The sequence below is a fragment of the Macrotis lagotis genome, chromosome X, assembly GCF_037893015.1.
Source record: "Macrotis lagotis isolate mMagLag1 chromosome X, bilby.v1.9.chrom.fasta, whole genome shotgun sequence".
Lineage (NCBI taxonomy): Eukaryota > Metazoa > Chordata > Mammalia > Peramelemorphia > Peramelidae > Macrotis > Macrotis lagotis.
The window spans coordinates 287,983,803-288,001,973 of record NC_133666.1 but is presented as its reverse complement, the minus strand read 5'-3'; the positions used below and the strand labels follow the sequence as shown (position 1 = coordinate 288,001,973).

At 38.4% G+C, this 18,171-nt stretch overlaps 1 protein-coding gene across 5 annotated transcripts in view; it reads right to left on the bottom strand.

Annotated features, from left to right (window-relative positions):
- The window catches only part of CAPSL (calcyphosine like), a 39,744-nt gene extending 26,715 nt beyond the window's left edge, over positions 1–13,029 (bottom strand). For 2 of the 5 annotated variants that reach the window (XM_074199959.1, XM_074199952.1), the window contains exon 1: positions 12,878–13,029. Coding sequence is in view for 2 of the 5 variants with exons in the window: in XM_074199952.1 (XP_074056053.1) it covers positions 12,878–12,925 (48 nt within the window). In the remaining 3 variants the exon portion in view is untranslated. Of the gene's footprint in view, positions 1–19; positions 1,442–12,602; positions 12,850–12,877 lie in introns of those variants that run through there. The other 3 variants (XM_074199956.1, XM_074199958.1, XM_074199954.1) reach the window with 2 other exon arrangements.
- Positions 13,030–18,171: the final 5,142 nt, after the last annotated feature.

The following is an 18,171-nucleotide window of genomic DNA, read 5'->3' as shown; positions in this document are numbered from 1 at the left end:
ACCCAGGAATTCCACTGACCCTTTGCTCTTCCATCCATCTCTTCAGTTCCCTCTCTAGATCAAGCCATTTGGCTGACTTGCTTCTCATAACCTTCTGCCATGGCGTTTTCAGTAGGGTTTCTTCTTTCCATAGACAGTCTCAAATTGTTGTCTCAGTGGAGAACAACCAAGCTGAGGATCAGCAGCAGGATTTCCATTCACTTTTGCAAACTAGGTCACTTTGAACTTGAATTCAGCACTGTACAAAAGTCTTTTCTGAGCCATTTCTGGGCAGAATGTGGCAAAATGTAACCTAAATATTACTGGTAACAAATGTAAAACAATGAGCGCAAAGACAACAAGTGTGAAAAAGTAGGAAATGCAAGTTAAAAAATCAACAACCACTGTATAAGACACTCCCAGTTTTTAGACCCCAAAATTTTTGAAAAAGGATACATGTCTTCATGATACTGAATAATGTACCTAAGATACTGACTATACCATTCTACTTCCATGATGACTATAAAGACAAAAAGGGGAAGAAGACACCACACAAGGATGTATATCACACACACACACACACACACACACACACACACACACAATCACACACACACACACACACACACACACACACACACACACACACACACATATACACACTCATAAACTCACCAAGCAAGCTTTGGGTACTACAAAGTGAAGTCTATAGTAATTCTTCCCTCTTAAAATGAATAGGCTTGGTTGCAGAAGTGCAGGAGCAGCAGTTATGGGTCAGAATCCTCAGGCAGGGATCCAAAGACAAATGACTCTTTTTCTCCTCCTGCAATGCTGTTGTGTGTTGGGATGGTGTCTGCAAATTTCCCAGACCTGACCAAATAGAAGGGCCTGGTCAGCTCTTCTCTGAGTTAGTAGGCTTCAGCAGTCAGAGTTGAATTGCAGACAATGAACCCAAGAGACTCTGCTGTGCTGGTCACCAGGCCTTCCTCTACCTCTCCTGGAAAATTGCTCGTTTGATTTTTTTTTTAATTTACTTTTCTATGTGGACATGTTGTCTTAGTCTTTTGAATATGACTGCCTTGCCAGGAGAGATTAAATCATTTGATGTGTATCCTTAGCATCTAACACAGTGACTGGTATACACTAGGTGCTTAATAAATGCATGTTGGTTGGTTGGTTGATTATTAGATCCCAGCTTCCTGCACCTGTTCAATTATGCTCTGCTGTTCTTGGATGGAACAGATGATTCTAGGAGTGAGTGAGGAGTTGAAGGAGCTTGGGATGCTTATAAATAAATGGTCAGAGCAGTCCCCGACGATGTGCTAAAGATAGAATAAAATTGATTGATCTTTAAAGAAAGAACTCTGGATAACCCAGAACCATTGCCGATTAAGCTGTCTTTGAGCACCCCCTGGTGACAGGTAGATAAATTACACAGATGTCATTCTAGCAAATGGGCCCCAAATCCACCTTCAAATTTCTGATTCTTAGCTGCTGGGTCCCGACTGCGTAGGGGGTCACCCAAACACACTCTGCACTGAGATCTTTCACTTTCAACATGTCAAATAATTAGTCAATAATGAAATGCATATTATGGCCAGTCACTGTGCTGAGACCAGAGCATACAAAGAAAGACAAACAGAACCTCCCCATGTTCTCAGACTATTAACAGTGCTGCCTTCTTTGTCAGAAGCAGGGCCTTAGAGCAAAATGAAGTATATTTACCAGGCAACAGGAAATAAAAGCCAGATCAGTGCCACTGGGAAATGAGAAGGAGAAATGGAAAAGCCTAGGGAGCATCCCTTTGTACTGGCAAGTATGTCCCCCGATGGGGCCAACCCCAAGCTATTGCACTATTGTTATTGAAGCTTTGTGTTTGCCTTCCCAGCTACACTGGGGTGAGTGGTCAGTCAATGAGGTCATGACAGTAATTCAGCCCAGAGACAATGCTAAGATTTAGTTCCTGATTTCAAACCCCAATACCTGCCCCGAGGAGTCAAATGTATCATCTGATGAGAGAGAGAGAGAGAGAGAGAGAGAGAGAGAGAGAGAGAGAGAGAGAGAGAGAGAATTAAGAAGAGACAGGCAAAGGAGGGGAAGCAAGGGAAAAAGAGAAAAGGAGACAGGAGGATAAACAGAGAGAGACAGTGAGAGAAACAGAGAAACAGAGAAACAGAGAGTGAAATAGAGTAAGAGTGAGAGAGAATGAAAGGTAGAAGGTTAAAAAGGAGAAAGACAGACAAAGGGGGAGGCACTGAGGGGGAAAGTTAGAAAAACAGGGAGATAGAGACAGATATAGAGAGGAGGGAGAAAGAGAGATTAAAAAAAGAAAATGGGAGGGAGAGGGTTAAAAAGGAGAAAGAGATAGACAAAGAGGGGAGGAGATAGAGAAACACAGAGAGGAGGAAGACAGAAAATAGAAAGAGAGAGAAAAACAGAGACATAGAGGGAATGAGAGACAGAGAGAAACAGAAAAACAGAGTCAGAGACAGAGAGTCTCAAGTAGTGTGAGAAAGAAAGGGAAGGCCAAAGCTCAATAGAGAGAAATAGAGAAAGATATTTCAATCAAGACAAAAAACCAGCTTACAGGTACAGAAACTGGAGAGCATGAGTTAAACAGACATGGACAAAAACAAATAAATTGACCTTAAGGGAAAAGTATAAAAAGAAATGTGAATTTTAATTAGTGGATCTGGCAGGATTAGTATCAGGATTCCTTTGCCCCAACCCCTGTATGATTTTTTCCAACTTCAGTGTCACAGTGAGAGGGATCCCAAATGTTGTGTTAGGAGAAAAGGGGGTATCACCAAGCAGTGGCTGGAATGTTTGACTCTAAGGCACAAACTCACCCTTCAGTGTCCTCCTCTTCTCAGAGAGGTAAATATCATGGACATGACTTCACTTGAACTGAATTTGGGAGGAAATTAGAATTCTGACAAAAGTTAGGAGACAGTATATTCTAGTCACAGCAGTTAAATGACAGGGTTAAGGAACAAAATCACTTTGGTGGGATTGCATAGCAAACTATGAGCTGTTATTTTTAACAAAAACTGAAAAAAAAGGAGGTGGGTCAAATCATGAAGAGCCTTAAATGACAAATAAGAGGTTTATATTTGATTTTGAAAGCAATAGGGACCCCTGACATTTTGGGGGGGATATACTTCAGGTGTATCAATTTGGTAACTATGTTATAGAGAAGTTGGAATGGGGAGAACTGAGGCAGAGAAAACTAGTAGGAGGGTATTGTCAGCACTAAACAAAAGCACAATGCCATGACAATGTTTTGCTTCATGATTCCACATTGTCTGGCTATGTAGAAGTATTTCTCTTCCTAAGTTCTACATTCCCTTGGTCTGTGTTCAGGCTCAAGATGACTTGCTTCTAATCTTGCCCCTAAAGTCCTTCTTTCTACTACCCAAATATTATTTAAAATGAAGTGGGAAAAGGTTTAAGGATGACTTGTACCAATTTAGGATTGACTCCATTAGAACTATGACCACAGTCCTTAAGGGTGTTCCTTCTAACAACACAGATCATGACTCATTCATGCCTCCTGCCAGGGACTGTTACTGGGTCTAGAAGTACTTGGCAAAAGACTCTTGTAGGCCAGTCAATATTAAAAACAATAGATCATTTTATTTGGAAAATTAGAAGACCTCAAAGGAAAAGCCACAGGACTGAATTAGAGGTACCCAAAGGAAGATGGGCAGCCAGTACAAGATGCTAGGGTATTCCACCAAACTACCTCACAGTAGTAATGCGACAGAGCCTTCACCATAGTTTTGATGGGAGGATTTGAGAAGATAGCCATTCCCAGAAAAACAGCTAGGGAATGACTGAAGAGACATTTACAACCAAGGGGAAAAGTAGTCTAGCCCCCCAAAAGTGAGGGGGAGGGAGTTAATATTAGTGACTGACAATCCTGATAGCAAAGCAGCATACTACTGCTGAGCAGATATTAGTTAATACTTTTAAATTCACAATATGATGCTTTACATTTTCCAGTGTTTCCTAAGCATTCACAGTTTTTAATTTCCTGCATATTAGCTTTTTTTGTGGTAAGGTCTATGGGAAGATAATAAGGAAATCCTGCAGAAATCTGGGAGTTCCAGGATAGTTGTTTTGGGTTCAAATCCCAGCTGTGCCATTTACGACATGTGGGCAAGGCCTTTCACATCTCTGGGCCTCAATTTTCTCATCTATAAATTGAGGAGATTGGACTTGATCATTTCCTAATATCCAGTTCTAAATGCATGATGATGATGGTGATACCCTGAAGAACCCACAGCTGAGAGAGACTGGAGTATCAACCAAAGATTCTCAAACATCATTAAAAAAAAGAAGAAAAAGAACTTTCATTTTAAACAAAACTTGAGTAAACCTTAAAGAAAATCATTTTTGTTTGTTTGTTTTTGGAGTTAAGTGATGGAGTTATTTGCCCAAGGTCACACAGCTAAGCGCCTGAGACCAAATTTGAACTCAGGTTCTCCTGTCTCCAGGGTTGGTGCTCTATCTACTGCACCACCTAGCCACCCCAAGAAAATTATTTTAATCTTTTAAGTGCTTATCAAATAATTTAGTGGTACTAAATAATTTAAGAGCTTACAGTAGAGTATCACAGTAGCATCTAAAACTGTGCTGGCTAAAGGAAGACAGTGCAAAGTGGAGTGAATGACAAAGAACTCCCCATTTCCCTCTTCTCTTAATCTTTTTGTGAATATCCCACTTTTCTTCCCTCTCCCAGATAGACCCTATCCCCCAATCTCACTTGAGGGGAGACCTCAAAACCCACTTTCACACTCACCCACCCAAAATTTCTCCACACTAGACAGATATCTGCTGGGGAAATAAAAGGAAATAGTGCAGTGGGTAATTTATATTCTGTTAAATTAGAAGCAATAAAAGTTCATGATTTCATTTTTGCAGTCAAGTTTACCATAGGAAGAGACTGAGAGAGAGAAGGATGTGTAGACATTGAAGATAGGGTATAAGTAGAATGCAGGGGTACACAAGTATTGTACAAATCAGTGACTGAAAAGAGAGCAAGGCAAGGACTCTTGATAAAGATCCAGAGCCAAACCAGGGAACCAGTGCCTTGCAAGCACAGGAACAGATAATAACACTGCTCACAACTCTGCACTGGAGTACAAAGCTATGGCTGACTGATGAGTAAAATGTATACCAGAACTGGTGGCATTCCAAGATCAGGAATGGCCATAGAGCCTAGGTGCTATGCTGAGCTGCCCTAATTTGAGGGACAGATCTAGGTCTCAGTTCCAACTACCAGCCCAATCTGAAGTTGCAGAGGAATAATTAGGGCAAGAATCCCAACACCAAAGAGAAACCTACAGTTCTATCACTGAACTATTCACTGATAGGGTCCGAGTTCAATAGAAATCTCCCAAACTATCCCAAAAAGCCAAGCTCCTGAAAATCCAAAGACAAGCCTTCAGACCAAAAACCAAGGCTTCATAGAAACTTCCATTAAATATAGCCTTTCAATAAATATTAGTTCCTACTGTGGGTATGACACTGCTTGAAGAATTAGAAGTAAAATAAGTGTCTACAAATCACTAAACAAAATTTAGCATATGACTATTATAGAATTTTATTGTGCCATAAGAAAAGGTAAGGATAAAGAAGTCAAAGAAAGATGAGAAGATGCATGAATTGATACCTTATATAAACAGAATCAAGAAAATAATAAATAGTTTTTATATAACAATCTAAAGTTTGCAAAGTACTTTACAAACATTTTCTTTCATTTTCATAACAGCATTATGAAGCAAGTGCTATCATTATCCTCAATTTACTAATGAAGAAACTGAGGTAGACAGTAATTAAGTGATTTGCCCAGGACCACATACCCAGTAAGTGCTTGAGGCAGGATTTATGGATTTAAAGCAGAAAACTCAGATCTTCCTGACTCCAGGTCTAGCACTCTCTATCCACAGAAACATCAATATAAATAATATACATAACATGCAAACTAAAAGATTTTTTTTTTAAATACTGAATGATGCATGCTTAAAATGGCTAGTGCTGAACCCAGAAAAGCAATAAGAAAATGCAGTAACACATTTTCAGAGGGGGAGTTTAATTGGTTTTGTGAATTTTTTCCTTTTTTAATCTTTGTTATAAGCTCACTGTGTAGGGGAAGAAAGAAGTATATATTCAACACTCATAGAGATATAAAAACATCAATTTGTTTTTGGTGTTTTTTAGGCTAAGAACTAAAGAAACACACACACACACACACACAAAGAGACATATGTGTGTATAGCAAAGACCTCTCAAGGAGCTTATGAACTAATGGTGGGAGGAAGGAGTGTTTGTGTGTGTGTGTGTGTGTGTGTGTGTGTGTGTGTGTGTGTGTGTGTGTGTTAATACCCATGATACAAGGGGGATTGAGAATAAGTAATAGCAGTGAAAAGTCAGGGAAAAGGAGACTTGTAGATTCTACAGAAGCATCTCTCCACCTTTCCCCTCCTCTTTCTCTCTTTTATTCTCTCCTCTTTTTCTTCTTTCTCTTTTTTCTCTTCATTTCTCTTGCCTCTCTTCTCAAGTTACTGATCTATTTTGATAGCGAAAAGAACCTTCCCCTAGAGACCCCTCCAGAGAAAGAAAAATCACAGGCATGTATTATATTTATTCTTGTGCAAATGTCTTATTACTCTTAGTAGACTGAAACTCTGTGAAAGCAAGAATTTCTTTTACAAGTTCACAGAATTACAGAAACTCAGAGATGGACAAGCCTTCCAGAACTCCCTTACAAGTGATCATCCTGGGAGTGGTTAGGCGGCGCAGTGGATAAACCACCGGCCCTGGAGTCAGGAGTACCTGGGTTCAAATCTGTTCTCAAACACTTAATAATTACGTAGCTGTGTGGCCTTGGGCAAGCCACTCAACCCCATTTGCCTTGCAAAAAACCCTAAAAAAACACATGATCATCCTGTCTTTGCTTGAAGACTGCTAGTGAGGAGGAACACATTCCTTCTTAGGACAATCCATTCTACCTTGAAAGGCTTCCTTATTGATTATATTATATTATTTCTTATCTCCACTAGCTCACACATATGCCCAGCATGATGTATTGCAGGCATGCATGCATGTATATATGTATGTATGTATGTATGGTCATGTCAGGCAGGTCCCTGTTCTTTGTGACCCAATTTGGATTTCCTTGGCAAGATATTGGAGTGGTCTGGGTTAAATGACTTGCCCAAAGTCACATAGCTAGTAAATGTCTGGGAGTGGATTTGAAATTAAGGAAATGAGTCTTCCGGACTCCAGGTCCAACTCCACTGTACCATCTAGCTGCTCTGGATTGCATAAAATTAGTGCTTAATAAATTCTCTCAATTTTGGGGTGGAATATCAGGCATGGGGTGGGGAGAGAAGGAGAAAAGGAATGGAAATGTTTTCAGAGAAGTAACTCAACTCTCTTTCCTTGGAATACTATTTTATTGTATAAAAAAATAAGAAAGGGGATAATTTCAGAGAAATATGAGAATTGTATAATCTGATGCTGAGTAAAGTGAACAGTAATAGAAAAATAATTTATAAAATGGTAGTAATATAATAAAGTCAAACAAATTTGAAAGAATTAGGAATCTGACCAGTGCAATAAAAGTCCATAATTCCAAAGAATTATTGATGAAACATGCTACTCTCTCCTGATAAGGGAAATGAAGGACTCAGAGTGACAAATGATATAATTTTTTAAAAAAACTTTATTTTTTTATTGAATATACATGTTTGTAATGGAGTGTGTTTTTCTTTGGGTTTCAATTGGGAGGTGGGAGAATAAGAAGCTAAAATTATGCTGATTAAATGATTGAAAAATTTTAAATATGTGTATATACATATAGATAAGTATAGATTTTTATGGATATATATGAGTATATATAGATTTTTAGATACATGTCTATAGATGAGTATATGGTTGTATATACACATTTGTGTGTATGGATACATACACATATATATGTACATACAAAGTTATTGATTAGTGGAATTTTCACACACATATATTCACCCTTAATTACTCCATCATCCATTATCTTCCACCCAACAAAACCAGAGAAAAAGCACAAAATTATGCTAACTAAATTAATTATTCATTTATGTTAAATAATCTCAACTGGACCCTTATTACAGTAAGTCCGTTGTTTTATACTTCATTACTTGACTCATTGTCTCACTCCCCACAGCAACTTTTTGCAAATCTATTCATCCCTCCTCAAATGTCCCATACCTAATCTTTTCCCCACCTCCCTCAATTTGATTCCTCTCCACTCTCTGGTCTACCATATCTAATCTATTGATATATCCTGTTGGTTCTACCTTTATATTTCTCACATATACCCCTTTTCTCCCCTGACTCTGCTACCACTCTGATGCAGATTCTCAGCATCCTACACCAGGACCATAGCAATGACCTGCTGATTGGTCACCTGGCCACAAATCTTTCCCCACTCCAATTCATACTTCATGTAACTGTAAATGTGACCTTCTTATGGCAGAGATCTGACCAAATTTAAAATCCTTTATGGAGCTTTTAAAACCCTTCATAATCTGCTCCTCCCACTTTTTCATCTTCTTATTTCCCTTCTACTTACTCAGTAATTAAGTGACCTCAAATGTGATTTTTCATCTCTCAGTTCCAGGCAATTCCTCCAGCAGCCTTTCATTCATGGATATCTAAAAATTTTACCTTCTATAAGAAGATTTTCTTGATTCCCCTTATTTTTGTGCCTTCTCTCTTTATTAATTATTTTCCTCTGTGCATACTTGTTTATTTGGTACCTCTTCCATTAAGCTGTATTTTTTCTCAGAGCAAGAACTGTCTTTGGTCTTTCTTTGTAGCCCCAGAACTTAATACAATCTGTAAGCACTCAATGTCTATTGACTGACCAACCAACAAAATGATAGTTTCAGACCAAAAATAAGAATAACTCTCAGGCCATCCATCCAGCACTGACAAATGTCCTCCCCCTTCACATGGTAGAAAGTGAGCTGTACAAAATTCCTCATGGGATCTGGAAGTGATTTAGAACTCACTGATCTATATTAAGAAACCTCTTTGGACTTAGTAGAAGTTGGTAGGATCATGTAAAAACTCAAATAATCATAATTAGATCGTAGATCTAGTCTACACAGGACAATTCCAATTTCCCATGATTAAAAGTTTTAATGTATAAGACTTTATAAAGTTGTTTTATTGGATTAATGTCCTAGGAGTTGAAATAAAGAGCAAAATACTCCCAGGTTTAAAAAGACAGACTCTTGTGGGATAAAGAGTTCTCATCTCATTGGTTGTCTACTGAGGATCACAGCAATTTCAGTCTATTTTAAGTAATTATATCTCTCCCTATGTCACTGTGTTCCTCTTCTCTTCTGGACTGTGTCCCAAAGGGATCTGCCAGTAAAACACAACTTGTGCCCAACCAGGGCAATCTGCCAGATCTTGATGCTAAAGAGACAGAAAGTTAGCATACTAAAGAGATGACCACAAGAAGGAAAGCAAAAATTTGGGAGGCATGCATCTGACCATTGAAATAATAAGTGTTTGGAGTGGGGAGAGACCACTGGTCCTGAATTAGTTATTTAGTTACATTATTTCAAGTAGTCACTGTCAATTACTCATATCATAAATGTAAACCCTTTCAGTAGAATTTAATTTCTTAAAAGAAAAAGAGAGAATTCTGATCTTTAGAATTTGTCCTTGTAACCCTAGGCCCAACAAAGTACCTGGCATAATATATATACTCTTTTAGACAACCTTAAAATGCCAGAAACCAGCCAAAGGTCAATACCACAATGCCATTATTTGATGCCAATGATAGCAGTAAGGTTACATTATAAATATATGCTTCACCATTTTTTAATCCTCCCCTGGTTTAACCTTTACCCTAGACCATTTCTAACCTGGACAACTCAATGCTACCCACATACCCACAACCACCCCTATTAACCTATTCCTGGATGCTGACTTTCCTAAGAACTGTGATGCCACTTATGGAAATCAGAGGCTGACAGGTTGAAATTAGAAAAATGTGAATTTAAGATCCAACTATGCTGCCATTTCTCTATGTGAGTTTAAATAAAATCATAGTTTCCAGTAAAAAGAAGAAAGGAAGGAAGGAAGGAAGGAAGGAAGGAAGGAAGGAAGGAAGGAAGGAAGGAAGGAAGGAAGGAAGGAAGGAAGGAAGGAAGGAAATTTACAAGCCATGCATCCAACATTGACAGATTCCCTTTCCTTCCACATGGAAAAGAGTGAACAGTATTAAGATGATCTTATGGAATCCAAAGGTGAAATTTTGCTTTCTCTGAATCCCTCTTTTATTATTTTAAAATTAAAATGTTAGAATATATTATTTCTAAAAATCCCTTCCTGCTCTAGGTATCTAGGTAAACTGGCAACTTTTCAGAAATACATTTGTTATATAAAGTGAAGGGGGTCACTGTATAGCTCTTCACATGTAAAACTTTCCATCCAAGGTTGGCATGAATAATCCCAGTGCAAACCTAGCTTCGAGGTTTAATAGAAATCAGTGTCCATATATCTTTTATGTAGGCAGAGCCTTCTCTGAAGTCAGAGGGACCTTAACTAAGGGTGACACCACCAAGTAGATATTCAAATCAAATCAGTATATCTAGTGGTTGAAGACTGTGGTCTATGATGTAATGAAATATTATTGCAAAGAGAGAAATGGAAAATTCAGAGACTCACAAGGAGAGGTATATGAATTTAAGGGTGAAGAAGGCATGATCAAACAAATAACACATACAACCACAATAATGTAGATTATCATGTTGAAGAGAAAGAGGAGATAAGAAGTTGAGCCCTAAGAACAGATAATAAAACATACCTTTCTCTTCTCAGCAGAGAATAGAATTTTTATATATTAGTCAGATACAGTTGCCATCTTGGTTGCTTTTAATCTGTTTAAGGGAGGATTCAGTGCTAAGGAAAGGGATCTCATACAGAAATAGTTGTGATGTTAAGCAACTTTTTTAACCCACTACTTCCTTTACAATCCCAGTCAGCACAGTATTTATTCATTTATTGCTCATAATTACATCTTTCAGCCAGTAACATTTAAAAAAGCTTTATGTGACTTGACCTTATAGCCTGGAAGCTCATGACATTGGAAATAAAATCCATCTGTGTCAGAATATTACCAAAATGAAAATTAAGGAAAACCATAGAGTAACTAAAAGCATGATGTCAACCTGAAATAGGCTTCTTCCATGCAGGCTGACATGAGCAGATGTGAATGAGCTAATACATATAGAGGCTATAGTAGACCTCCTGGAGGGCAGGGCTTGCTTGGTTTTTTGGTTTTTGTATCCTCAGTGACTACCACAGATTACCTATTCACAGTAGGTGCATAATAAATGCCTGCTGATTGAATATGTTCCTCTTGTAAGACCTAATCACTTTGCAAATAGGATCAGTCCTCTTTTCACAAATATGTCTTTGCTTCTGCATCATATATGATATTTTCAATAATAACAATATTAGTAAATATTACATGAATGCAAGCAGTTGTTGTTACTATCATTATATTCTGAATGGTGATTTCTTGGGTCTAAATAGTTATTTTCCATTACAAAGCCTAACAAAAATAAGTGAATTTTTTTAAGAAAAAGAGTATTACTATAAAGTGTTAATCTTACTCAGAAACATGCTTAAAAATTTTGAGGGTTTAGAAAAATAACATGAGTCAAAGTCAAATAAATGCCCCATTCACACCACTCACTATTTCTCCTCTCCCCTCCCTCTTTCCCATTCCGTCTTCCTCCACTATTTAATTGTGTAGCCTTTCCTCAACAATTATAAACATATCAAGCCTGATACAAAACAATACCAGCTATAGTGGCATATACTAATTCACAATAATAAAGTGAAAGGATAGTCTATCTTTTTGAGACTTAAGAGAAAACAAGATCTTTAAAAATAGATGGATTCCAGTTTGCCAATGCTCCTGACAGATGAGTAAACTAGAAGTCCTTTCAGTGTTCAATCAAGGATAATAAAAGAATTATAAAATCTCATGAACTGCCTAGTCCTACCTGGATCCAAAAGCAGGAATCTCCTTTACTATGAGTTTAACAAATAGTTATCTTATCATTTCCTTTAGTAAAAAGACTTTCCTTATAGGATTATAGATTTAGAGCTAGAAGGAACATCAAGTCCAAAATACTTTTACAACTGAGGAAATTGATGTGGAGCAAGGTTAAGGGATTTGTCAAAATTACACCAAAGGTAGTCAGAAAAACATTAAACTTTAAACTAAGGTCAAGTGACTCCTGATTCAGCATCTTGCTGTCTTGCTAAGTCTGATGGTCACCCCCCCCCATTGAATGGGATTTAACTTTGCAATTTATGATTTTAATTTCTGTGGCATCTTATTAGCTCATTCAGAAAACCTTACAAGAGCCTCCCCCAGCACCTAGCACCTGTTTACCTCTAAGGATGACATCCCAGTAGCAACAATAACACAGATGAATACTTTCGCTCTTTGAAAATTTCCCTTAATATCTATCGTCTTTTTTTTAGGAAAGGAGAAAATAAACTGGATCACGGTAGCATAACATAACAAGCAATTAATTTACCTTAAATGTCAACCTGCTGCAAACAGTTTCTTCAAACTGAAACTATGGACGCTGCCTCCGGCAAGTGGGAAAAGCCATCTCTTCCCATCTTGGCTCCTCCTCCCTGATCCACCTGCCCAACTCCCTCCAGCCTCCGAGGCTCTCCCTCTCCAAGCCGATTGGCTGGTTGGCTCTCCCTGATTCAGGCCCACAGGTAACACTAAGGATTGATTGGAAGAATTCCCCATCAAGCAATCCCTGGCTCCATGCCCACTTCGGAGCTTAAGTTTACAAACCTGTTGTCTAGGCAACCCTAATTCCCGTAAAAGTCCACACCGCCTCATGGGAGAGGAGCTACACACTGTGACACACAACAGTAGGAAATGTGGGTTTTAGAAGGATAGTACTAGCTCCTCTGCTCTCTTCCCTCATGACTTTTGTAGACAGTTAATGGACTCCTTTCTGGACTTCTCACTCTTCAGGTGATTTTTTGTAGGAATGCCTTCTTACAACGTGTGACTTAACTCTGAAAAGATCTTGTTATAGTATGTGACAACACACAGAGTAACCTAGTAACACTACAGGTGAATCATTTTCAATCTGCCCAGCCTATCTACACAAGGCAAGAAAACAAAAGGTTTACCAATGTAGCAGCTTTGCAGTATAGAAGTGAGGTTGTTTATAGTGATCAAAAGGCATGTTTAGTTATTTCCTTACTCATTTTCGATCTCTTTCTCAGCAATTAGTTGATTCAAACTTCTATTAAAGAAACTTCTTCCCCAAGAATCATTATTATTTATGTAATTTATAAACATTAAAATTATGGTATATGAACAATCATTTATAAAAGCAAAAAGAAATCAAGAATAAAAATAGCTATTTACAATATTTGACTATATCAGAGTTTACAGTCACCATAAACTCCTTTTATAGACCCATGTGAGAATCTTGTCTCAAGTAGCATTATGTGATCTTGGTGATCTCTATGCCTCAGTTTCCTTATCTGTTAAAAATGGGGAATAATAATTGCACCTATCTCACAGGACTGTTTGAGAAGCTCAAATGAGATGTAAAGTATTTTGGAAGCTTTAAGATGCCATTAAAAACTATTATTATTCATTATGATGATAAAAATAATATGGTAATACATAATTCCACTTCTAGGAAACAGTCACTCCAGATACTGACTAATGTCCCTTTGGAAACTTCTTCATATTTCTCCCTACAATGACAGTTAAATTCAATCACTTAGAAAATAAGCTAAACAAGTTCCTTTTTCTTTCTTCTCAGAAATCACAGGAAAAAGTCTTTCTAAAATATATTTGACTTGCCAACCTCTTTTCTTTTTTTAAGATTTTTCAAGTCAATGGGTTAAGTGACTTGCCCAAGGCCACACAGCTAGGTAATTATTAAGTGTCTGAGGCCAGATTTGAACTCAGGTACTCCTGAATCCAAGGCCAGTGCTCTATCCACTGTGCTACCTAGCCACCCCAATTGACTTGCCCACCTCTTACAAAATTTTCTCCCCAAAATTTTATAGTGTCTTTTTTATGTTATCACTTATGGCAATTCATCTACCTTTGTAGCAACAGTTACTCATGTGGATCCACTTATTCAAAAAAAAAATTGTCTCACCTGGAAAATTAGAACAGAGATATTAAACAAATGGTCAGGTGATCAAAACACTTTCAAGTGCTGCAGAAACCAGATTAAAATATAATAGGAAATAGTTAACAAAATAACTAAGAATACAATAATAATGCATAGATAGTATTAACTTGTGGTCTTTCTGAGTCAATATGTGGACCACAGGGAACCCTTTAGAATAATTTAGTGGTCATATTTCCATTTTCATATAACACCCCTGAAAGGGTTAACCCACTAAAAGGGTTAAAATGTTGCAATTTTCAAAGAAAGAAATCTAAACTCTCAAAAACCACATTGAAAAAAGCTAGAACTGTCTTTTAAATTCAACAAAAATAAAATAAATATAAACTAACAACTGAGTTTCTAATTCAGACCAATGAGATTGACAAAAATAACCAAAAAAGGAAAATTAGAAGTAACAGAGAATGAAGGAGGGAAGGCATATTAAGGCACCACTAGTGGGGATGTAAATTAATTGTCCAGTTATCTCAGAAAGCAATTTGAACTATGAAAAAAAATCACTAAATTTTGTATATCCTTTAATTCAGTAATACCATTACTAAGTATATATCCCATAAAGTGATCAATGAAAGAGAAAAAAGACCTAAATATGAATGTTCAAATCATTATTTTCTGTTATACTGATAAAAAATAAATTAACTGAATGGATCCAGGAAAAACAATTGTTATAACTACAAAGTTGCAAAGAAAAAAGCACTTTGAAATTTTTTCTCTCAAATAAGCTCAGCTACTTCCACTCATTTACAAAAAACATCTGATCTCTGTGGTATGTGAGCCATTCCACACTTCTGACACTTTATTATCATTGTGACCCTCAGTAAATTTCTTCATCTCTCATTTGGTGCTTCCAAGCATTTTTGCCTTCCAGAACATCATATTCCAAGCCCTATGAGCCCTTAATGTAGATGCTGCTAAATCCTGTTTAATCCTGACTGTAGTGCCACGATATTTGAATTGCTTCATTCTGCCTGCTTATAATATCCTCTTTGACTTGGGAGTTCTAGAACTTGGCTATAATGTTCCTGGAAGTTATTTTTTTGGATCTCTTTCAGGAGGAGATTAGTGAATTCCATCAATTTCTATTTTGCCCTCTGCATCTAGGATATCTGGGCAATTTTCCTTTAGAAATTCTTTAAAAATGTAGTCAAGGTTTTTTTTTTCCCTAATCATGAGTTTCAGGTAGCGCAATAATTTTTAAATTTTCTCTCCAGGATCTGTTTTCCAGGTCAGTTGCTTTTACAATGAGACATTTCATGTTTTCTTCTAGTTTTTTATTCTTTTGGTATTGTTTTATTGTTTCTTGATTTCTCACAAAGACATCAGTTTCCTTTAGCTCCATTCTACATTTGAAAGAACTGTTTTCTTCAGAGAGCTTTCTTATATTCTTCTTCATCTGGCCAATTCTGCTTTTTAAGGCATTCTTCTCATTAATTTTTTGGGTTGCTTTTTCTATTTGACCTAAACTGATTTATAATGTTTTCTTCAGTTTTTTTTGTATCTCCTTAACTAAGCTGCTGACTTGGCTTTCATATTTTTCCAGCATCACTCTCATTTCTTTTCCCAATTTCTCCTCTATCTCCCTTACTTGATTTTCAAAATCTTTTTTGAGCTCTACCATACATAGCCTGAGACCATTTCCCATTTCTCTTGGAGGCTTTGGATACAGAGGCTTGGACTTGGTCATCTTCTGAGTGTCTGCTTTGATCCTCCATGGGGTCAAAGTAATTATCTATGGTCAGATTCTTTTTTTTTTTTTCTGTTTACTCATTTCCACAGCCTATGCTCTGGTTTTGAGGTGATTCCCAAGCTTTTGAGTGTTACGCACTTTCACAAGGACCTCAGTTCCTTCAAAGGTCTTCTGAGAGGCCCTGACTGCTCTTGTGGCCTGTGTTCTGGTCTATGAATGACCACAAGCACTCCCCTCTGCCCTGGAGCTACAAGGAGGGTTCCAGCTCTATTTTAATAGGGGGCCCCAAGCTGCAACCTGGAGCTGAATTTGGATGAAGCAACAGTATCCTGCCCCAAGGATAGCCAAGAAACCTCAACAGTCTCCCCAACACCCTTACCTTCCATGGGCTGAGCACTCTGGAAGCAGCTGCTGGTGGCTCCCTGCTGGACAGTTCTACTGGCCTGCTTCTGTTTCCCAGACAGGGCCTGCACTGAGGGCAGCATTGGCCTGGGCTCTTCCCTCTTTTTCCCTGATCTTCCAAATTGTGTTTGGTGATCCCTAGGTTGGGATGTCTGGATACCACAAGCTGGCACCCCCCAGGGACCCAGGCACCCCACAGGCTGTTCCTAGAAGATTGGAGGTCATTAACTCTGGGCCAGGGAGACCCTGACTGCACTACCTTGCCTTCCAACCTTGGCGTAAGAGAGCCTTCCCATGAATCTTCAAGTTACTCTGGGCTAGAGAATTGTTTCACTGGGTCTTTCTGTGGGTTCTGCCTCTCTAAAATTTAGAGTCATAATTTTAAGGTTTTTGGAATATTTGAGAGGAGAGCTCCTGGGAAATCCTGCCCATACTCTGCCATATTGGCTCTGCCTAAGGTAGCATTTTATTGCCGCATCAGCCCCCAGGATGTGACCAAGGCCAGACTTGTGAGCACCTGCCAAGTCCAGACATAGGAATAGTTGGAGTTTTCTTATAAGATATGCTTTCAAGACAAAAGTATTGCAACATTTTTCTGTTTCCAGGACTCCCTTGTTTTAATAGATTCATCATAGCTTTGGTAAAAAGCACTTCACAATTTAGGCTTGAATTCTTAGTTCTGGCTTCTAGCACTTTCCATCATATATAGTAGAAGGACTTCCTTTGTATCAACATTTTTCTGAGAAGACCATAGGATGGGGTGATTTAAAGATCATTGGCAATTTCATAGAGAAGAGTTTCAGCTGTCAGAAGGTCAGAGAACAGATTACAAGGGAATTAAGAGTGAATACGAGGAGAGGAAGTAGAAACAGGTATAGACAGTTTTTTCATGGAGTTTAAGAAAGTAGATGTAAGACAATGGTTTGAAGAGGTGATATAATACAATCAAGATTTTATGAGGATGGGAGAGTTTGGGGCATTTTGAAGGCAACAGGGAAGGTACTAGTTGATGATAGAGGCTGGAGATTTAAAAAAGGCAAGGGAAAAAGGAGAGAAGAGAAACAGACAGACAGAAAGACAGAGGCAGAGGAGACACACAAAGATCCAGAAAGAGAAATAGAAACACAGACATAGAGACACACACAAGAGAGAGACACAGAGTGACAGAGATAGAGATAAGAGATTATTTAAAAAGTAATGAGGAGCAGGGTGGAACCAAGATGGCAACAGAAGAGCCTCTCTTAGGTGCTCTCTCCGTAATATTTCAAAAATCATAAAATTATGACTCTAAATTTTCGAGAGACAGAACCTATAGAGAGATCCAGTGAGGAAATTCTTCAGTCCAAGGTAACCTGGAAAATCGTGGAAAGATTCAGCCTCACAGGGTTAGAGGAGCAGCCCGCCAGAGTGAAGGAACTTCAGCCTCCCGGAGGCAGCTCCAAGGTGCCTTGGAACCACAGCTCACTGCAGTGAGGGCAGTTTCCTGATCTACATCCCTGGGGAGCACCAGGCACAACTTGGAAGATCAGTGGGGTGACCTCTGCCAGAGAAAGCACATGAAACCCAGCCCTCAGGGCACTCACAGAGCAGCATGGCTGCAACAGCCCAGATCCAGAAAGTGGAAGCAGGTAGAGCCAGTAAACAGGAGCCCCCAGGCAACTTGAGTCTTGAATGCTCACCCTACCAGATAGGGTGGAGATGGAGAGTATATCCTCCATACATGGAACAGGACTCTGGGTCTCTGACCACATTCAAATCCTGATAACAGTCTAGGACGCCCATATCCACCCCCCCCCACCTCAGCCCCATGGCAGAGGGGTGCACTTGTGGCCA